Source organism: Salmo salar, chromosome 09 (assembly GCF_965601325.2).
Source record: "Salmo salar chromosome 09, fSalSal1, whole genome shotgun sequence".
In the NCBI taxonomy this organism is placed as follows: domain Eukaryota; kingdom Metazoa; phylum Chordata; class Actinopteri; order Salmoniformes; family Salmonidae; genus Salmo; species Salmo salar.
In genome coordinates, this window is record NC_138299.1 from 133,013,389 (window position 1) to 133,036,644 (window position 23,256).

The 23,256-nt window shown below is 45.6% G+C and overlaps 1 protein-coding gene across 6 annotated transcripts in view; it reads right to left on the reverse strand.

Moving 5' to 3' along the window:
- LOC106612862 (BCAS3 microtubule associated cell migration factor) overlaps positions 1–23,256 on the reverse strand; it is a 342,172-nt gene that overhangs the window by 236,525 nt on the left and 82,391 nt on the right. For all 6 annotated transcript variants that reach the window (XM_045724534.2, XM_045724533.2, XM_045724532.2 and 3 more), the window contains one exon: positions 11,214–11,364. In XM_045724534.2, the coding sequence (XP_045580490.1) occupies positions 11,214–11,364 (151 nt within the window). The remainder of the gene's footprint in view (positions 1–11,213; positions 11,365–23,256) is intronic.

Sequence of the window (23,256 nt, forward strand, 5' to 3'; positions counted from 1 at the left end):
CTGCTTGAGGTGGGCATCATTTGAAAGCTTGTTATATTGCCAACATGACTAGATAAGTTATAAAATACGATCTTACAGTGTTAGGCTTTCACAGGGCAATTCAGATTATAATTCTGGTGAGCATAGAAAGTAGTCATGAGTACATTCAGATGTGTGTTCCACGGCAAATGACCTTCACAAAGGACAAAACATGGGCTCATTCTGTTCAGAACAACCCAGGGTGTTACGCCATGTCATCTTGTAACTGTACATCACAAATAGTGATCATAAATGCTGACACTGTATTTGACATGCGTTTTAGAATATGGAAATGTAAAGTGCACGTTTGGCTTGCTCGTATGACATCAAAGCGATATTTATTATCATTTTCCATGTCTCATCTTTCAAGATGCATTGAGTCGTCTTAATTTACCACATGTCCCTCACTCAGACAAAACATTAGCAAAAGTTGCCCAATTAGTGGGAGGGATTGGGGCAACTTCTTGCCGTGCACGGTGCTCAAGTTCATAAAGGCTGTCAGTCAAAACCCATTCAGAGCTGTGAAGTGGAGAGCCTGAGCTCTGACGTCATGTACAGCATGTTATTGAACAGACACCGCGTTCTAAATTAAGGCACTTATCAGAGCCCAAAGCTGCCATTTTCAACCAGTATGCGGATATGAGTGTAAAGGGTTAAAGAGAAAAAAAGGGAATCTTAACCAACTTTGCTTAGGGTGTTCCCAAGGAATCAGATATGCCCTACAGAATCAGTCATATTTGTTCCAATGCCAATTAAACATTCTGGGTTTATGGATAAGGTATACTGCAGAACAATTACTTTGTTTGAGAAGAACATCATATGTCTGGATATGACTTCTTTTTACGGGTGAGTGTGTATTTGTTTCTGCATTGTCTGAGTATTTGTGTGTGTTTGCAAGCGTCTGAGGGTGTGGGCGTGTGTGTCCGGTGGTCTTTTTTCGAGTGTGTGTGTATTCCCCGGGCCAGTGTTTACGAGCCATTAGGAGTGGGAGTGTGTTCCTGTGTTTACCCTCCATGTTCAGAGATAGTGACAGACCTCTGTAAACAGTTTACAGTAAACAGCCTTTTCCCAACAGTAATAATGGCCAGATGAGGCTGAACTTTGTCCCTGAACACAGCAGACCACATCAGTACAGCAGGAACTCTCAAATGGCACCCCATTCCCATTATAGTGCACTAATTTTGACCAGAACCCTATGGAGCCTTGTCAAAAGTAGTGCACTATATAGGGTGCCATTTGGGAGGCATTCAAGGCCCCTGGCCAATCAAAGCACGGCACGCCACTTCTTTATATTATCTGCTGCGGAGGGACGGGGCATCTGTCTGAATCTCTCCAGACTAGCACGGCACCGTGTGTGTGTGTGTAGACTAGCACGGCACCGAGTGTGTGTGTGTGTAGACTAGCACGGCACCGTGTGTGTGTGTAGACTAGCACGGCACCGTGTGTGTGTGTGTGTAGACTAGCACGGCACCGTGTGTGTGTGTAGACTAGCACGGCACCGTGTGTGTGTGTGTGTGTGTGTGTAGACTAGCACGGCACCGTGTGTGTGTGTGTGTAGACTAGCACGGCACCGTGTGTGTGTGTGTGTAGACTAGCACGGCACCGTGTGTGTGTGTGTGTGTAGACTAGCACGGCACCGTGTGTGTGTGTGTGTGTGTGTAGACTAGCACGGCACCGTGTGTGTGTGTGTGTGTAGACTAGCACGGCACCGTGTGTGTGTGTGTGTGTAGACTAGCACGGCACCGTGTGTGTGTGTGTGTGTGTAGACTAGCACGGCACCGTGTGTGTGTGTGTGTGTAGACTAGCACGGCACCGTGTGTGTGTGTGTGTGTGTAGACTAGCACGGCACCGTGTGTGTGTGTGTAGACTAGCACGGCACCGAGTGTGTGTGTGTGTAGACTAGCACGGCACCGTGTGTGTGTGTAGACTAGCACGGCACCGTGTGTGTGTGTGTGTAGACTAGCACGGCACCGTGTGTGTGTGTAGACTAGCACGGCACCGTGTGTGTGTGTGTGTGTGTGTGTAGACTAGCACGGCACCGTGTGTGTGTGTGTGTAGACTAGCACGGCACCGTGTGTGTGTGTAGACTAGCACGGCACCGTGTGTGTGTGTGTAGACTAGCACGGCACCGTGTGTGTGTGTGTGTGTAGACTAGCACGGCACCGTGTGTGTGTGTGTGTGTGTAGACTAGCACGGCACCGTGTGTGTGTGTGTGTGTAGACTAGCACGGCACCGTGTGTGTGTGTGTGTGTGTAGACTAGCACGGCACCGTGTGTGTGTGTGTGTGTAGACTAGCACGGCACCGTGTGTGTGTGTGTGTGTAGACTAGCACGGCACCGTGTGTGTGTGTGTGTGTAGACTAGCACGGCACCGTGTGTGTGTGTGTGTGTAGACTAGCACGGCACCGTGTGTGTGTGTGTAGACTAGCACGGCACCGTGTGTGTGTGTGTGTAGACTAGCACGGCACCGTGTGTGTGTGTGTAGACTAGCACGGTACCGTGTGTGTGTGTGTAGACTAGCACGGCACCGTGTGTGTGTAGACTAGCACGGCACCGTGTGTGTGTGTGTGTAGACTAGCACGGCACCGTGTGTGTGTGTGTGTGTGTAGACTAGCGGGGCACCGTGTGTGTGTGTAGACTAGCACGGCACCGTGTGTGTGTGTGTGTAGACTAGCGGGGCACCGTGTGTGTGTGTAGACTAGCGGGGCACCGTGTGTGTGTGTGTAGACTAGCGGGGCACCGTGTGTGTGTGTAGACTAGCAGGGCACCGTGTGTGTGTGTAGACTAGCAGGGCACCGTGTGTGTGTGTAGACTAGCAGGGCAGTGGACTATCTGCATTAGCCCAGGGATATGAGGACAGAGGTTACTTCGACGGAGAGAAACCAAGAAACAACATAACGCAAAGTTAACCTTTTACTGAGGTGGTCATTGGGAGACTGGAGACTACTGTTGAGTGGAGACCAGTGTTGTCCTCTTAAGGAAGAGACCTTGGTCTGAATGGATGGACTTTGGGTGAGCAGTGTAATGGCGGTCGGGGGTCCTGTTATGTTTTAGCCAGTAGACAAACAGCATGGTTAAAGGGTTAGCTGGTAGCTAGACAAACAACATGAATCTCCGGTAGCTAGCCTAACAGCAGGAAATGGGGTCAGTTTAACAGGACCAGCGGGTCTTGGCTATGCTAACTCTACTCCTGTTATGTTTGTTCGAACACATTTAGCCAGTAGCCAAACAGCATGGGCTGGAGGTTACACAGATATCCAATAGCTAGTGGCTAGCCTAACAGCATGGATAGGGTTTAGCCAGTACCTTACATAACACGGGCATGGGTTCAATTACATTCAAAAACTAGCCAACAAGCTTGGACGGGGGGGGGGTGATGGGTAGTTCAACATTTTAACATGACCATTGGGCCTTGGCCTTAATTGGGCCTTCACTGGCACTGGGAGGCTGGCATCGCTGGTGTACTTTACCCCCCTGTGAAGCACTTAAACCCTGGCACCCTGCTAGCCTCCTGCTGGGTGAATGGATGGCGGCTGATAGGATACGGATAGGTAGTGTTACAGGTCTCAATGCAACAAGCCTGTACTGGATCTTGGGTAAAAATAATGCATGTAGCGCTTTTTCTTATTTCTTAAAGTTCAGTCCCTCGATAGAGGGAATAGAGTGTAGTTAAAGCCATGCAGGCAGTCTGTTCTAGAAGGTTGTGGTGTGATGTCGATAGTAGGTCAGAAACATAACTTCTTTAACTGAACAAAAAAACCTGATTAAACTAGGCGAATAGTTTCCATACGCACTAACAATATGATATAAAAGATTACAACACAATGACATTTGATATACAGTATAGGCAGTGCTTTCCACCAGTACATAGAGTAGCTAGCCAAATAAAACAAGTAGCCAGCCAGGCACCCGGGGGGGGGTGTTGAAAATGTTGTCGAAGGAAGTCTATTTTGGTGGCTTCTGGTACATTCTAATGCGTTGATTCCATCTGAAATACACAGCGAAATGATTGAATACTTTACCTCCCAGACTGGAAAAATGAGTTGTAGTATTGTGTAGAAAGACATGACATTGGATGAAGTCAGTGTATTGTTAGTTGTTATGGATACTGTCTACGTCTATATGATCAGGACTATTTTATAATACACCTTTCATACTAAGACAACAACTTCAGCATCCCGCCAGCTTTTTATACCTTTTGTTTATATCTGAAAGGTGTTGCCGGTATCAAAACCTAAACTTTTATTTCTGCAAACCAACCTAGTCATGATTGCAGTAAAGTTCTGCCTACAGCTTAGAATGAAACGCAGCCGTAATGCTGAGAGGCAGCATTGGCATGCACTACTTTCTTAAGTTCTTGATGGTCCCATCTCTTCTCATTGCCCTTTACACTGTTTTCTTAAGCACAACTCGACATATCCATAAAGAATTACTGTGGGAATAAATATCACTGAATGACAAAAATATTGGAATAAAGTAGGCTAATGCAATTGAAGGCATCAAATTGTTGCTTATTGAAACTCCCAAAGTCATCCAATTGTTATAATACATTTGAAGCAATAGCCAACCAGTGTGTGGTCAACTATTTCAGCAACATTTCGCACTGTTTTGAGACAAGCTTGGGGACTCCATTTGGGTATTGGTTAGGCTACAATGAGGCTGTGGAAATGTTAGCTAAGTTGAGGTGAGTGCTGCTCATGATCATCTTACTGGCTCATATATTAGCCCTGATTAGAACATTTTCCCAGCATGTTATGTGGCTTAACAAGTAGATTATGTTGCTCTTCACTCAGTCGTTTAGTAGCCTGGGCCTACTCTCAAACAAAAGCCTGTAACTTGTCAATCAATGTGATTTTGTTTCACTGAATCTCTGTCTGTATATTTGGTTCATTCTCCGGCTGGGCAAATAAATGGAGGTGGTATAGGTCATCTACTCGTTTGCTCATCGATCACTGACCAGAAACATTTAGCATGCTATAGTGTAGCCTATTATTTTGCTCAATCGGGTATAAGCAATTCCAAAAGCCCTCGGAGGTTGTGAAATATGAACACGCTTTTGAAAATATAGATTGCTATTACAATAGTACCATGATGAAGATACTCTCAATGTAAGACCCTATTCACGAGCATCATGCCATCTCCCACTCCTCCATGGAAAGAAATTAAACTGCAACCAGAGATCTGTATATAATGACAAGATGCTCATGTCTCCGCCCTAACTTTGTCCCAAAGGCGGGAAGGTCAGGTGACAAGCTTAGGTACAAAATATGCCCATAGAAACGCATTGGGCTCATTTTGGACAGACTCACCTCTTCCTCTCTGCTGTGTTTCCCGGTCATAAGCCGGCGCTAATGGAAAACACTGTAAAAGCCCTACTTATATAAAAATAGATTGTCTCCAAACGTGCTAGCTAATGCTCGCATTACGACTCTGTTGAGAACACACAGAAACACTAAGAATCAAAGCCGGCGAATGGCTGGATAGAGAGGAACAGCGGATGAGGGGGGAGAGAGAGAGAGAGAGAGAGAGAGAGAGAGAGATAGTGATAAATCGACCTGGGAGGTTAGCAACCCCACTCCCATTGAGTAATCGTTCACACATTCAACTCTTAACCCGTGGGCCTTAATGCTGCTCTGCTAGCGCCATTAAAGAGAGAAGAGGGTGATTTGTGCAAATGGTTTAGCGTGTGACACGTTCCATACGCAGTGCTGTGTGCGCTGAAGGCCTGGTGCCACAATGCTCGCTAGCTGCTGTTAGGCTCTTAAAGCCCATGTCCTCTCAGTGCTTTTCTCATTAGAGCTCTAACAGACAATGGGCTGGCAGGCGGCTAGCTGCTCCAACTGTACACATGTATTATAGTAATCTGTTCTGCCCATCTGTGGAAGGTCAGGAGGCCCCACTTTCTCAGTTGCTCTTGCTCTCTCCATCTCTGTCTGCATTAGAGGATACCCATCAGTGGGATTCACACCAGGTCATTTCATTTTGTCGTTTCATTTCAAACACGTGTTGCAAAATCTCTGTCTAAGTGCGTTTCAGCTTTGAGCATACTTTGCTAGCTATACAATCCAGGCTTGAAACAACCAAACACTAAAATGTTAAAAAGCTCTCCAAGGCCTCAAATGACAGTGCTCGTTTCTCTGTGTTCGAATACCTGTATACTACATAACATACTGTATACTACATCCATAATGACTATATACTACACACTATTAGTTCATTTTAGTATACTGTAAACCAGGGGTGGGAACTCCAGTTCTCAAGGGCCTGAGTGGTGTCACACTCTCTCTCCATCCCTAGCAAACACAGCTGATTAATCACATTACATTCTAAACTGAAGATCATAATTATGTGATTATTGGAGTCAGGTGTGTTAGCTGGGGCAAAACTGTGACGCCAATCAGGCCCTCAAGGACTGGAATTGCCCACCCCTGTTGTAAACGAACGGTATCGTTTCAGTTGAGCGTACTAGAGCTAGCTTCGCCTGTCTACCGGAAGTTGATGCTGTTGCTATGCACAGTGCGCTCTGGGCATGGTAAATCCAGAGCGCTGTCCTTTCATACATTTGGAGCGTTCATTGCGCACACTGGACGCTCTGGCCGAGGAGTAGGGTTGATCCAAGCGTTCAAGCAAACTGGCTAACGTTGGTTAGCTACTTATAGACACAAATGAGAGAACACCTCACGCTGACCATTTTACTCACCCTAGCAGAGTTGATCAGGCTGTTTATGTTATCCAGAGTGTTGGTGACTGTTACTGTGCTGCTAGCATCTATTAATTACGCTTTTGTTTTGCCGACACCGGCCATATTCAACGTGTGTTGAGTATTCGTAAATGAATCAGTTATTCAGCGCGAGAGTGCTCTGAAATCGGAGTAGATTGCCAGGATGAACAATGTCCATTGAAACGCACAACGACTATACCCCTTAGCTAAGAATGATGTGAATAATCAAGTCAACAAACGTTGGGTAGTTAGTTAGATAGCAGAAAGTTAATAATACTGCCTGGCAAGTCCAATGTATTAATAGCCAACTAATGTTAGGTAACATACTGGTACCTACTGCTATAATGCATTGCGGTTCGTAAGGGTAGCGTAGCTAATAAATTGTCAGTCAACATAACTTGTAACATAACTTAGATGAAAAGTCATTACTTTATTACATTGCTCAACATTTTCTTAACCTTTGTCATAATTAGTTTCAGCAATGAATTTGTATCCGCTTTCGCAATTTTCTTTAAATCTGAAAATGTTGTGAAGCCACGCCCATTTTTGAAAGAAATGCATTATGGGCCCTAAAAGCACAGAAATAGTGTCCACTGATTGTATACTTCGTATTTTGGCAAATTTAGTAAGACATCCGGGAACCTTTGGCATAGTAACTATATCCATACTATGATCAATAAGCATACTCTATACACTCAATTCACATCACAAATAGTAGGGTTAGTGCGGTTAGTATGAGTATTCAAACACAGCTTCTGTCTCTGTCTCTCAGACTTCTGCCAAATATGTCCGACAGTAAACCAGGGGTCATGTGGGTGTCACTTCCTCCACCATTCTCACTGTACTAAAGACTGGTTCAAATAGTATTTCATTGAGCTTTCTTTGTGTAATGGTCCCAAAACTCCAAACCCTGCTCATCTGGCTCTATAGCAATGCTCACTCAAACACACAAAAAACAAATACTATCTGAACCCATGTCTGTTGTACCCAGGGGGGAGAGAGCCCACCTCCCTGTAGTGACTTTGAGGAGTCCCAGAGTCTTGGTTCCAGCTCTGTCTGTCTGCTCCCTAACCCTGGAACCCTGCCCTCGTCTGGTGGAGGTTATCGGGGCAGGATGCGGTGCATCACAGGGGTACATCCCATCTCCTCTCATCCCCTCCCTCCAAACACAGAGACAACCGGAACAACTCCGACAGAGAGGGAGGAGATTCCTTTCTTCTCCCTTACTCCTAATGGCTTGTTCTGATGGAAGCAAACTGTTGAAAGTCTTCAGCTCCAGTTCTGGGCTGTTACTAATTAGAGAACGGCGATAATCGGCCGAGCCGATATATCAGGCTGATACTGGCCTTTTCTAGTCTATCGGCTCTTCTCTATGCCGATAGTCCCTCAACATAGCAAAACTGCTGCTATGCCAGCCGCCACTGACTGGCTGAACCACGAGCACTGCACAATGCCGAGGAATGTCTAGCTGGGAAAATCAGAAGCAGCAGCAAGCTAGCTCATTCTCCAACAGAAAGGTGCAGTATCAGAAATTGATAAATTGACAGTGACCAAAATCGAACTCCTGTTGCAAATATTTAGTTAATTCACTAATAAGGCGGCTTGTGTCAACGTGCCTGGACATGCATGCAATAAGCAAGCTAGCTGGCTCGTTGCCCAAAATGTGACCTGTTAGCAAAGATTACGATAACTAATCCTTTAATCTGTGGTGTTCGCTAGCTATCTATATAAGCTACTATTCTAGCTAGCTGGCTAGATAAACATAATGCAGAGATATCAGATAGCTAGCTACGTTGACGATTAGCTCCTAACGGTAGCTGGTTATAATTTTGAACATGCACCATTTTGGGCAACGAGCCATCTTACTTACAGTGTAAAGTTAGCGATTTACTGGTGTGCCAATCTGACCAGCCACAATCGTATCCGTAAATTGACAGTTGATAGTCGGATTAGATAGTTGTCGCAATAGGGAAAGGAGGAAGTGTTTAAAAATGCCTAAATAAATGTTGGCAATAGGTTTAGCTACCTAAGAATCTTCCTGCATGTTTATGGACCAAGAAAGCTGTAGATCAGCGTGTGTGTGTGCGTTCTCAATCAAACAGAACGTGAATAGTTTCTTCATCTGTTTTCCTACCCTCACAAATTGTTGCCATTGACCTAGTTATCATAGTAGCAGAAGGCAAATAGACCGTTTGTCATCTGTAGCAACATCAGCTCAATAACTCACTGCACACACTCCTATTGAGTATGCATTCACCTGTATTGTGAGTATGCCTACACCATCTTAATTTGCCCAGTTTATCAAGAGATATACCATTCAAATAAAAGTATTATCATTATGTTGTTAAGTATTAAGATTGTTATAAACAAAGTCAAATGTACTGTTTGCTTTTAGAATTGATGCATTAATGCATACATGTCCATCTCCGGAAAATGTTGTCATCCAAATGTTCAAATGTAATGATACTGAATATCGGCCATCCACCTATTTAACCCCAAAAAATTGGTATCGGCCCTAAAAAATCCATATCGGTCGTTCTCTGTTAGGAATGACTGGTCAGGTCCCTTAGGAGAGAATAAAGTAGGATGGAATAGGACGGGTGCTCTGAGTGGAACAAAGACTGTGGTGGCTTCCTCCAGGAGCACTCTGCGGGGCAGAACAAAGACAGTGGTGGCTTCCTCCAGGAGCACTCTGCGGGGCAGAACAAAGACTGTGGTGGCTTCCTCCAGGAGCACTCTGCGGGGCAGAACAAAGACAGTGGTGGCTTCCTCCAGGAGCGCTCTGCGGGGCAGAACAAAGACAGTGGTGGCTTCCTCCAGGAGCACTCTGCGGGGCAGAACAAAGACTGTGGTGGCTTCCTCCAGGAGCACTCTGCGGGGCAGAACAAAGACAGTGGTGGCTTCCTCCAGGAGCACTCTGCGGGGCAGAACAAAGACAGTGGTGGCTTCCTCCAGGAGCACTCTGCGGGGCAGAACAAAGACAGTGGTGGCTTCCTCCAGGAGCACTCTGCGGGGCAGAACAAAGACTGTGGTGGCTTCCTCCAGGAGCACTCTGCGGGGCAATGGTGTGTATGATGCACTGGAGTGCGTTGCAGACAGACAGGCCATGAGAGAATGTAGGTTAACCAGCTGGTGTGTTGCTCTGCCACTCTGCCAACGGGTATCTGCTCACACAGGTGGAAATACAGCTGCCGGATTTCCCGTTCGCACGCACACACAGCCAGCTACGCAGACAAACAGATGGTGCCTGGACACTCCTGCACAAGTCTGTGTGAACGCACTTGATATCACCCCTCACTTCAAGGGCCCAACCTGCCGCCTGTGTGTGTGTGTGTGTGTGTGTGTGTGTGTACATGCAGGGGGTCTGGTGCAGGGCAGGAGAGGGATGCACAGCTGCCTGTCTAGCTTCATTAGCTCGCCCCTGACGTCCTCTCTCCGGTAGCGGACGGACAGACAGATGGGAGTTAAGGATGGACAGCTATGTTTAATGTACAGGTTTGACTTGAGTAGGACAGGAGCATTATTGTTTGTGACTGCGGTTTTTACTTGAATTGATAGAGTAGAGAGGAGACCTGTTGAAAAGGTTGTACATGTCTTTTTGAGAGTGAAAGGATACCAGCACACTGACTGACAGACTGACAGAGAGACAGACAGAAAGGCAGCCGATCAGTTTTAATTCAAAACATTTCAACTAGCCAGTTTAGGAGTTATCCTCCAGAAGGATGACCTGCCAGTTATACTCTCAAATCTCTCTTCTCTACCTACTGTGTTTTGCTAAGTAGGGCATTATGCAAAAAAATAGGTTTCCTTTCACCATAAAACAAATCCCTTGTAATAATCGTGCAGATGAATCAAACTAATGATGGCGTGTTTCTAACCACCAGTCTCAGATGTCTATTGCCATTATACAGAACTGAAGTGTTCTAATATCATTGGGAAGAAACTCCAGGAGCCTGCTGCTTCCATCATTACAACATGTCCCATTCAAACCTGACAGGAAAATTACATTTAAATGAAAATATTAAAATCCAGCCATAATTGTGATACCACCTGTATGTAAATGAAGTTCACAAGGTGCAGTCTCTCTCCTCTGACTCACCGCCTCTTAAAACTACAGACTTAGTCATAGCGTGACTGACCAAGGGAGAGGACACACTGACACGCACAGATACTGCCTGATAGAGAGACTCACTGGGAAATGTTTCCATAGAGACATGTAGCTTTACTGTAGTGTAGCTGTACATAGAGACAGACTGGCAACAGACTCCAAACCAGGCTGGGTATAATATCATGTGGATGTTTCTTGCAGATCTAATGGGTTCAGAACAGATACAGATGGACAGCAAACATGGAACATGATCAATGGCGGTGGCCAAAGGAGGACAGACTGAGTCGTAAAGGCTACTTCGATAGTAGTGAATAGTTAGATGGACAGAATGTGAATGGAACAGGCTTGGTATACAGTAATAACTCACCCGGAGCGCTTGGTCATGGTGCCCAGGGTCATGGGCTGTTTGATCTGTGCCAGGGGCAGCACTATGGTGAGGCTGGGCAGAGGGGACAGACGAGGGTTACCCATGTTGTTGTTGGTGAAGTTGTTGTACGACTCCTGGCTGGTGAGTTTAGCTGCACAGAGAGAGAGAAAAGATTTTCTACAAGTCCTCTTTTATAGTCCAAGTCTAATACTCTGAAAGTAACCATGCAAAACTTCATCAACGTATGATGAAACATACATCCTGAAGTCCCCCCCCCCCCCCCCCCCCACACACACACACACACACACACACCTGGGGTCCAAGGCCTTGTAGGAGCCATGTCCCTGATTGGAGGTAACCAGCTAAAGATGCGGCACCTCAGAGCAACTAGTACCCAGCAGTCAGTTAATCAGACCTAATCAACAGGACTCACACACCTCTCTCATCTGAGTGGAGCCCAAGCTAAACACAATCAGGCCATGTCAAAGGGCACCACATCTAACGACCTTAAAGAGCTACATCAGAGGGAGCATGTTGTTTGAGAATGGCATAAACACACACACAGACTTGATGCTTGCTGACTGCAGGCTTAGTTGACTTCGAGAATGGGTCCCTTGCTCTCTCAAACTGTGCAAATACATTACATTTAAGAACTAATTGTACATATCAAAGCAGTAATGTAGAATACATTCATTCCTATGAGTACAACTGTTGCATGTTAATTTCACCTTTATTTAACCAGGTAGGCCAGTTTACAACTGTTGCATGTTCATTTCACCTTTATTTAACCAGGTAGGCCAGTTTACAACTGTTGCATGTTCATTTCACCTTTATTTAACCAGGTAGGCCAGTTTACAACTGTTGCATGTTCATTTCACCTTTATTTAACCAGGTAGGCCAGTTTACAACTGTTGCATGTTCATTTCACCTTTATTTAACCAGGTAGGCCAGTTTACAACTGTTGCATGTTCATTTCACCTTTATTTAACCAGGTAGGCCAGTTTACAACTGTTGCATGTTCATTTCACCTTTATTTAACCAGGTAGGCCAGTTTACAACTGTTGCATGTTCATTTCACCTTTATTTAACCAGGTAGGCCAGTTTACAACTGTTGCATGTTCATTTCACCTTTATTTAACCAGGTAGGCCAGTTTACAACTGTTGCATGTTCATTTCACCTTTAATTAACCAGGTAGGCCAGTTTACAACTGCAACCTGGCCAAGATAAAGCAAAGCAGTGCGACAAAAACAACAACACAGAGTTACACATGGGATAAACAAATGTACAGTCAATAACACAATAGAAAAATCTATATACAGTTTGTGCAGATGTAGTAAGATTAGGGAGGTAAGGCAATAACTAGGCCATAGTGGCGAAATATAGCATGATGATAGATGTGCAGATGATGTGCAAGTAGAGATACTGGGGTGCAAAACAGCAAAAAAATAACAATATGGGGATGAGGTAGTTGGGTGGGCTATTTACGATCCACAGAATACATTCCTTTGAAGTTGTACAGTGAATATAATATGAAGTGCCACCTTCAGCTGTAGTAAATATCTGTTCCCTCTGCTCAAACCTTCTCCAACCTATCTCCTGATTCTGCCTCCTCAACCCTCCTCTCCTCCCTTTCTGCATCCTTTGATTTTCTCTGTCCCCTATCCTCCAGGCCGGCTCGGTCCTCCCCTCCAGCTCCGTGGCTCGACGACTCACTACGAGCTCACAGAACAGGGCTCCGGGCAGCCGAGCGGAAATGGAGGAAAACTCGCCTCCCTGCGGACCTGGCATCCTTTCACTCCCTCCTCTCTACATTCTCCTCTTCTGTCTCTGCTGCTAAAGCCACTTTCTACCACTCTAAATTCCAAGCATCTGCCTCTAACCCTAGAAAGCTCTTTGCTACCTTCTCCTCCCTCCTGAATCCTCCTCCCCCTCCCCCCCCCTCCTCCCTCTCTGCGGATGACTTCGTCAACCATTTTGAAAAGAAGGTTGACGATATCCGATCCTCGTTTGCTAAGTCAAACGACACCGCTGGTCCTGCTCACACTGCCCTACCCTGTGCTTTGACCTCTTTCTCCCGTCTCTCTCCAGATGAAATCTCGCGTCTTGTGACGGCCGGCCGCCCAACAACCTGCCCACTTGACCCTATCCCCTCCTCTCTTCTCCAGACCATTTCCGGAGACCTTCTCCCCTTCCTCACCTCGCTCATCAACTCATCCTTGACCGCTGGCTACGTCCCTTCCGTCTTCAAGAGAGCGAGAGTTGCACCCCTTCTGAAAAAACCTACACTCGATCCCTCCGATGTCAACAACTACAGACCAGTATCCCTTCTTTCTTTTCTCTCCAAAACTCTTGAACGTGCCGTCCTTGGCCAGCTCTCCTGCTATCTCTCTCAGAATGACCTTCTTGATCCTAATCAGTCAGGTTTCAAGACTGGGCATTCAACTGAGACTGCTCTTCTCTGTGTCACGGAGGCTCTCCGCACTGCTAAAGCTAACTCTCTCTCCTCTGCTCTCATCCTTCTAGACCTATCTGCTGCCTTTGATACTGTGAACCATCAGATCCTCCTCTCCACCCTCTCCGAGTTGGGCATCTCCGGCGCGGCCCACGCTTGGATTGCGTCCTACCTGACAGGTCGCTCCTACCAGGTGGCGTGGCGAGAATCTGTCTCCGCACCATGCGCTCTCACCACTGGTGTCCCCCAGGGCTCTGTTCTAGGCCCTCTCCTATTCTCGCTATACACCAAGTCACTTGGCTCTGTCATATCCTCACATGGTCTCTCCTATCATTGCTATGCAGACGACACACAATTAATCTTCTCCTTTCCCCCTTCTGATAACCAGGTGGCGAATCGCATCTCTGCATGTCTGTCAGACATATCAGTGTGGATGACGGATCACCAGCTCAAGCTGAACCTCGGCAAGACGGAGCTGCTCTTCCTCCCGGGGAAGGACTGTCCGTTCCATGATCTCGCCATCACGGTTGACAACTCCCTTGTGTCCTCCTCCCAGAGTGCTAAGAACCTTGGCGTGATCCTGGACAACACCCTGTCGTTCTCCACTAACATCAAGGCGGTGACCCGATCCTGTAGGTTCATGCTCTACAACATTCGCAGAGTACGACCCTGCCTCACACAGGAAGCGGCGCAGGTCCTAATCCAGGCACTTGTCATCTCCCGTCTGGATTACTGCAACTCGCTGTTGGCTGGGCTCCCTGCCTGTGCCATTAAACCCCTACAACTCATCCAGAACGCCGCAGCCCGTCTGGTGTTCAACCTTCCCAAGTTCTCTCACGTCACCCCGCTCCTCCGCTCTCTCCACTGGCTTCCAGTTGAAGCTCGCATCCGCTACAAGACCATGGTGATTGCCTACGGAGCTGTGAAGGGAACGGCACCTCCATACCTTCAGGCTCTGATCAGGCCCTACACCCAAACAAGGGCACTGCGTTCATCCACCTCTGGCCTGCTGGCCCCCCTACCTCTGAGGAAGCACAGTTCCCGCTCAGCCCAGTCAAAACTGTTCGCTGCTCTGGCACCCCAATGGTGGAACAAGCTCCCTCACGACGCCAGGACAGCGGAGTCAATCACCACCTTCCGGAGACACCTGAAACCCCACCTCTTTAAGGAATACCTAGGATAGGATAAAGTAATCCTTCTAACCCCCCCCCCCCCCCCCCCTTAAAAGATTTAGATGCACTATTGTAAAGTGGTTGTTCCACTGGATATCATAAGGTGAATGCACCAATTTGTAAGTCGCTCTGGATAAGAGCGTCTGCTAAATGACTTAAATGTAATGTAAATGTAAATATGATGGTCATCTGAGCAGAACGGGAAACACTCTGTGTGATGGATGACCTGATCATAACTCTCAACATTAGTTCCATACAATTCCTAAATCACAATAACCAGTTCAATATAAATAAAACTCATTCACTAAAGACAATAAGGGAAACAGGATTTACCATTTTCTCCATAAGCTCTACTCTCATTCACGACACACTTCAACTTAGAATATACTATGATGTATTTTACAATACAATCTGTGGTCTTACAAAGACTCAGGTTTAAGTGCTACTGCGGAAAAACAGCATAACCTTCAGCACCAAAACTCAATGAACTTTATCTGAATGTTTTCCTTTCTCCATTGCTGCATCTGAAAGGCGACAACCATTGAGTTTAAAAGCATAAGGTGGGGGGGGGGGCATGGACAAAGAGAAAAGAAAACAAGCTACAAAAACAGCACAATGAAGAAGGAGAGGGTTGGGATTATTATTGGAATCAAAGCAGCGATGGGAGAAGGAGGTTTAGATCATGAAAGTGTTTCTCTGTGTTTCATTAGTGGGGCCAAATAATGTCTTTGTGTTAATCCAAAGAGACCATTTAGATGTGGAGGTCCAACAATACAGCAGGGCCTTCGGAGAGCAGGACGTTATACAAACTTTGTTTGCATCCCAAATGGAGCCCAATTCCCTTTATAGTACACTACTTTTAACCAGGCCTCATGGGGCTCTGGTCTAAAGTAGTGCACAATGTAGGGAATAGGGTGCCACTTGGAATGCAGCCCTCCTCCTCGCTTGGCCTCGGAGCCGCTCCGTCTCTCCAACCCGACAGAGAGAAACAGTGGCCCTGGGCTCTCAAGGGCCCTTCACATTTCAAAAGCACTACACCCCCAGCGCAGCCACCTTTTGTGTGGAAGAGCAGGAAAACATAAGAGGAATTTGAACAGGAAGCAGCCTGTAAAGCCATAATGGTGCTACAGCTGGCCTAAATGTAGGAGAGGAGGAAGAAAAAATCTTAATGAATTTAGCATCCTTCCAACAGGACACTTCAACCTGCCGCTCTCTCTTTCCGACTCTTTTTCTTCTTTCTGTCTCTCTCTCCCACCCTCTCACAATCTCTCTCTCTCTCTGTGTCTGCATGCACCACATTAACCCCTGACAAACCAAAGAGGAACAGGTGAATTTGACTTTGGTGGAGCTACCAGGGCTGTTAACTGGACCACTACACACGCCCCCTCACATATCCCCCCTCCGTTATTCAATCCAAGGATCTAAGAGGCCAAACTCTTCAGAGGCCAGTCAGTGAGGAGAGGACAGGGATGAATGGAAAGTGGTGAAAACCATGCATGGGCAGAAGACGATATCCTCAACACATCCTGGATATCTGCTTGTCTGAGGGGGGAGAGAGAGGAGAGTGTCTGGCAGAGAGATAGCTAGCCTAGCGAGGGAGCGAGATGGGGCCATGATTTGATTAATGACTGGGGCGTGATGTGCCTGAGCACTGATACATGACAGCCCCATGGAAAGAAGATCCATCAATGCAAATCCACCCGGCCCAGTCCAGCCAAGGCTCCCACCAGAGGTCAGCATGTCACCTGACCCGGCCTGCTCTCTCTATCACTCCCTCCCTACATCTCCCTTCAGAGTTTACTTAGCTCCCTCTACGTCTTTCCCTCCATGCTTTTCTACATCCTTCCACCCTTCCATCCTCCTCGACATCCCTCTCTCCCTCCCGTTCCGAACCAATTTGCATCCTCATCTAAACACCGTCTCTCGGTTTCCCTCTCAGCCCTGTCACGGATATCTCGCTTTTGCTGCCCGATTTGCATCCGATGCACACAAGAAATGAGCTTGGCCGTTTCCGAGAAGAAAAAAAAGTGTCTAGACTTTGCAGCTGTTGACAAATATTTTCATGTTGAATTTGAATTGTTTGCACGCGGACTTGGCTGTGAAAAAGCAAGTAGGGCAAAGAGGAGCACAGAGAGAGAGAGAGAGAGAGAGAGAGAAAGAGAGCAGTGGATGCTCAGCTAGGGAATACTTTGATCTACACAGAGTGTACAAACATTAGGAACACCTGACAGGTTAAATAAAGATTTGAAATAATTAAAACATGGATTGTGAATTGGAAAGAAAAGATTTAAGTGCCTTTGAACAGGGTATGGTAGTAGGTGCCAGGTGCACCAGTTTGAGTGTGTCAAGAACTGCAACGCTGATGGGTTTTTCAAGCTCATTAGTTTCCCATGTGTATCAAGAATGGTGCACCACCCAAAAGGACATCCAGCCAACTTGACAAAACTGTGGGAAGCATTGGAGTCAACATGGGCCAGCATCCCTGTGGAACGCTTTCGACACCTTGTTAGAATCCGTGACGCGAAAAATTGAGGCTGTTCAGAGGGCAAAGCGGGGTGCAACTCAATTTTTGGAAGGTGTTCCTAATGTTTTGTATACCCAGTGTATACCGTTTCATCCATTCATGCCTTTCTTGCTTGTCCAAGTTTCCCCAGACATGTTATAGTAAAGAGGGAAGGAGGGAGGGAGTGAGGGAGGGGTGGGGGCACAGGAGGTAGGGATTAAGGTGAAGGAGAGGAAGGGGGGATGAGAGAAGAGAGGAAAAATAGCTACTCTGCTGAGCTGAAGTTTTGTTGTCACGTCAAACCAGCCCTGCGATGGCAATTCCCCAAGCTATCATTATTAAAATACTAACTCCCAGGGAAGGAAGGAAGGAAGGAAGAAAGAGAGAGAGCAAGAGAGAAAGAAAGGAAGGGTAGAAAGACAAAAAGGGGATCCCAGATGACAAAGTGAAAACAAATTAGAAGAACCCTTATAAAACACAGATGCTGCAAAGAAAATAAACTTCACAAGATTTACTGTTTTCCCAAGGTATCACAAGAAATTTGTGGAAAAGCCATCAGAGTGAGTCGCAGGTAAAGACGGAGCACCGGAGCAGGGCCAAGGCTTCTCCCGTCACCACCCTCCTCAGTTTCCTCGCTTTTACAGTCTCTACCTGCCTGCTATGTTAAGGCTGCTATATAGGTGAGGGGAGGTCAAGCCAACCTGTGTGAAAATGGCTTTTCCACAAACCATCCATGATGGGGGTTTGTTTTAGAAGACGTAATTTGGGACACTCATGGGACCGTTAAATAAAAATTATACAGTGCATTCGGGAAGTATTCAGACCCCTTCACTTTTTACACATTTTGTTACGTTTGAGCCTTATCCTAAACTGGATTACATTTATTTTTTTTCCTCATTAATCTACACAATACCGCATAATGACAGAGCAAAAACAAGTTTATAGACATTTTTGAAAATGTATTATGAAAAAAAAGAAGGAAATATTACATTTACATAAGTATTCAGACCCTTTACTCAGTACTTTGTTGAAGCACCTCTGCCAGGGATTACAGCCTTGAGTCTTCTTGGGTATGACGTTACAAGCTTGGCACACTTGTATTTGGGGAATTACTCCCATTCTTCTCTGCAGATCCTCTCGAGCTCTGTCAGGTTGGATGGGGAGCATCGCTGCACAGCTATTTTCAGGTCTCTGCAGAGATGTTCGATCGGGTTCAAGTCCGGGCTCTGGCTTGGCCACTCAAGGACATTCAGAGACCTGTCCCGAAGCCACTCCTGTGTTGTCTTGGCTGTGTGCATAAGGTCATTGTTCTGTTGGAAGGTGAACATTCTCCCCCAGTCTGAGGTCCTGAGCACTCTGGAGCAGGTTTTCATCAAGGATCTCTGTACTTTGCTCCATTTATCGTTCACTCGATCCTGACTTGTCTCACACTCCCTGCCACTGAAAAAGATCTCCACAGCTTGATGCTGCCACCACCAGAGAACGAGAGAAAGCAATACGAGAGAGTGGTGGAGGTTGAGATGGAGAGAACAAGAGAGCCATGGTAGAGGGTCTGGATGTGAATGTCTATCTGCAGGGCTGATCAATGGGCCTGGGCCCTCCACAGCCATGTGTCTGTGATCAACAGGACCATGCAGGCAGTAATGGGATTATGTCCATGTAGTTCAGATGTAACCAGCCAGGTCCACACAGCTCAGCAGGAACCTCTCAAACATACATTACCAGTCAAAAGTTTGGACACACCTACCATTTCAAGAGTTTTTCTTTATTTTTTATTCTACATTGTAGAAAAATAGTGAAGACATCAAAACTATGAATTAACACACATCGAATCATGTACTGTAGTAACCAAAAAAAGTGTTAAACTAATCAAAATATATTTTAGATTCTAAAAGTAGCCACCCTTTGCCTTGATGACAGCATTGCACTCTTGGCATTCTCTCAACCAGCTTCACCTGGAATGCTTTTCCAACAGTCTTGAAGGAGTTCCCACATATGCTGAGCACTTGTTGGCTGCTTTTCCTTCACTCTGCGGTCCAACTCATCCTAAACCATCTCAATTGGGTTGAGGTCGAGTGATTGTGGAGGCCAGGTCATCTGATGCAGCACTCCATCACTCTCCTTCCAAACGTTTGACTGGTACAATACATACAGCTCAGAACTCACTTAACTAGAAACGGCATCCTGCAGCACCGCTGACAGGGGAACTGAAAAACCTAGCACTTAATGGTGTGTGCGTGTCGGTGTGTGTGATTGTAAACAGAGCGGTGATACACCCCCCAGTACGCCCCTCAGATGGAGTGAAGAACTCTCCCCGGAAAGGAACGCAACAGGGCCGGTCAGCCTGGCATACACTCCCACATGACCCCTTAGCCAGCAGAGAGGAAACAGTCTGGACCAGACACACAGTCCGGACCAGACACACACAGAGAGAGACAGTGGCAGAGAGAGAGAGAGAGAGAGAGAGAGAGAGAGAGAAAGAGGGACAGACAGAGAGAGAGCGGGAGAAAGAGCATGAGAGCCACAATAAGCAGTATATACTGTCAACAATCTTCATATGGTGATATTTGGGAGTAAATGTCCTGGTTGTTCAGGTAACTTAACATTTCTAATGTAAAAAACCCTAACTATTCCCTTCCTAATCAGCCCACAATGTCTTACACACGACTGGCAAGAACATGCCTCCTTTAATCAAAGTTACCACTACTCAACCACATGTTCTACAGCTAGCTAATTAATCAACATCTTTAGCGGCCTACAGTTCTCTGTTCAGCTTCCAAACACAGCCCAAAGTAAAAAGACTGGTATTTTTGTAACTACTTTTAAATGTATTCGATAACTCATTCCAGTCTTTAAAATATCCTCGATTGAAATGGAGCATGGTAACTTTATCATTATCGTCCAATAACAATGGTGGTTACATTTAAATAACTAGTAGCAACCTCAAGAGCACTTTCATCTAGATTTAACTGGCACAATTCAGCAGTCTCTAAATCAAGACAATGTTCATTTCAAAATCCCTAACAGACAATGCAGTTTAGCACATTTTAAAATTGTCCATCTTCTTCCAAACACAAAATCAGTTATTTTCCCTCTTATATTAAAATGTAATTGCATACACACAATACAAAAAAATACTCCAATAGTCAACAAATGGTCTTGGTTTTATTTTGACAACATATGCTACAGTAACACAACCATCTATATCCTTTTCATAACACAAAGACACCCCATACGACATAACTTCATTTGTAAAGCACTTTTCATTCAAGCTGTAAATATATAAGGGTGATAAATTGTTGTGGCCTAAGTGGCCTGTGTTCTAGTGGAAGTGGCGGTACCGTAGCAAGGCTGCTTGGCTCTCTGTTTGGCTCTCTGACAGGCCAGGGACTGAGGTCATGAGAAGAGAAGTGTCACCTTTTCATTTCCTCACCATGGGAGAAAAAAAACACAGATGGCGACACGTCTGAGCCGATCCCTGAACCTACACTGCCCTATACAGAGACATCAGATGGGTTTACCAGAGGAGGAAAACACACAAAAGCTAGTCTGATAGAGTGAGTTAAAGACAGTAGGTTACAGTACCACAACATCGAGGTTCAACAAACACTTAACTAATGCAACTCACACTCAGGCTACAACAGGGAGAGTGAGAAACTCACAGGGGCTTAGGAACTATAATGGAGGCCTGTCTTTTTCTATGAAGTATCCCAGAGTAACGAGACAAGGTAACAAGTTGTAAAAGCTGTTCTATTGAGAAACACATAGTGGCCTATGTGTGTGGCACTACGGGTTGAAGCCACAGTATTTCTCGCAACCCATGTAGAAGGATGAAACAGTTTATTTACTTTATTACAACATTATCAGCGAACTCCCAAGGATAAGGGGTTTAGTGGTTGGAGATTGAGCTATAAATCAAATCAGGCGCAGAGGTCTAAGGCACCGCATCGCTAGAGGCGTCCCTACAGACGCGGGTTCAATCCCGGGCTGTATCCCAACCGGCCGTTATTGGAAGTCCCATAGGGCGGCGCACAATTTGCCCAGCTTTGTCCGGGTTTGGGGAGGGTTTGGCCAGGGTAGGTCGTCATTGTAAATAAGAATTTGTTAACGGACTTGACTAGTTAAAGATGAAATAAAACTATTATTTAAAAAAATGAGGTACCCACAGTGGAAATGAGTACCCACAACCAACCGCTGCAACAGTTACATATTCCTTCACCTTTTGGTTCCCAGCAAACTAGAAAATACAGAGAGCACACATTGTTTTGAGTAAACGGCTTGTTCAATTGCTGTGTGGTTTTACTCTGCGATCTCCGTTATTGTCTCAAACCGAGGTAGGTAGCCGGCTGGGCCTCGAACCGCGAGGAGGAAAAACACATAACTACAGTGTAGCGCTGGCCTGGCTGCCACACACACACACACACACACACACACAGTACATCGCTGGCCTGGCTGCCACACACACACACACACACACACAACTACAGTACATCGCTGGCCTGGGTGCCACACACACACAACTACAGTACATCGCTGGCCTGGGTGCCACACACACACACACACACACACAACTACAGTACATCGCTGGCCTGGGTGCCACACACAACTACAGTACATCGCTGGCCTGGCTGCCACACACACACAGTACAGCACTGGCCTGGCTGCCACACACACACACACACACTTATATTGATATTACTAACATTATATGTAATGCTACAAGCTTATACTTGACACTTTTATTCATTTATATTTTCTAAGCTGTTAGCATTTATTTACTTTCAGGATTTGAACTTGCACATCCTCAGTTGTAGGTTAATGTAAATGTGGTATTTTGGGATTTGTCATTTTCAGAGGAAATGGTTTCTCCCCAAATGTGACATTTCTTAAGCCAATAACATAAGTGAGTTAACTTGAGAAACAAAAACATATTACACATATTTTCAAAGATCCCTATTTTAATTTCATTAACATCCCTTTCGGTCTCAGTGAGACAGCAGAATCCTAAAACACCACCTACTGTGAATATATTCAGATACATTGGGGGTCTAGGGGAAATATGGACATTGATAGCAAAAAAACATAAATCCTCCTTTAGGGTCTCTTCAGTTCCACACAGCGTATAACATCAGACAAAATCTAACTAAAGCAAAATAACATTAATTACTGATTCTTCTCTTTAAACAACACTACAATAAATCAAGACAAATTCACACCAGTAAAAATATAAAATGAAAATGAAACCCAAAACACAATTACTAAACTACCGTACATACTGGGTCTTTAAAGTGGAACTCATGAAGGGAATGTTTTTCAGTGGAAAGGAAGTGACCATTCATAAAAAGGAAGGCAGGAGGAATTACAGAGCCGTCCCAGCCCTTTCAGTTGGGCTAGATTCCTATCAAGGGAAAACTATGAGCCAGTCAAGCTTTACACGTCTTTTCATCGCTCTCTCAGTGGAGTGGAATAAGGCCTGACTGGCATCACAGAGCCAGGCCAGCTCTCTGCCAAGAGGAACTCTGAGAACACAGCACCACAAAGAGGATAGCACCAGTACTACAGGCTGAGAGAGACCATGGCAGATACACTGCAAGTCTGAAGTTTCTTTAGAATCTTTTTTTTACATTACATGATACAAGAAGTTAAAAAGGAAGACTTTTCAGTTATGATTACAAACCAGTACGATATCTAATCACATTTATTTGTCACGTGTCGTAGACAACAGGTGTCAAACTAACAGGGAAATGCTTACCTGTGTCCTTTTCCAACAATGCAGAGTTAAAGATAAGATAACAATTTGATAAAATATATAAAAAGTGACTAGGAATAAAGACGGTGAATAAAATGTATATAGGGAGTAGAAAATAACATGGCTATATACAGGGATAACCAGTACTGAGTCGATGTGCAGGGGT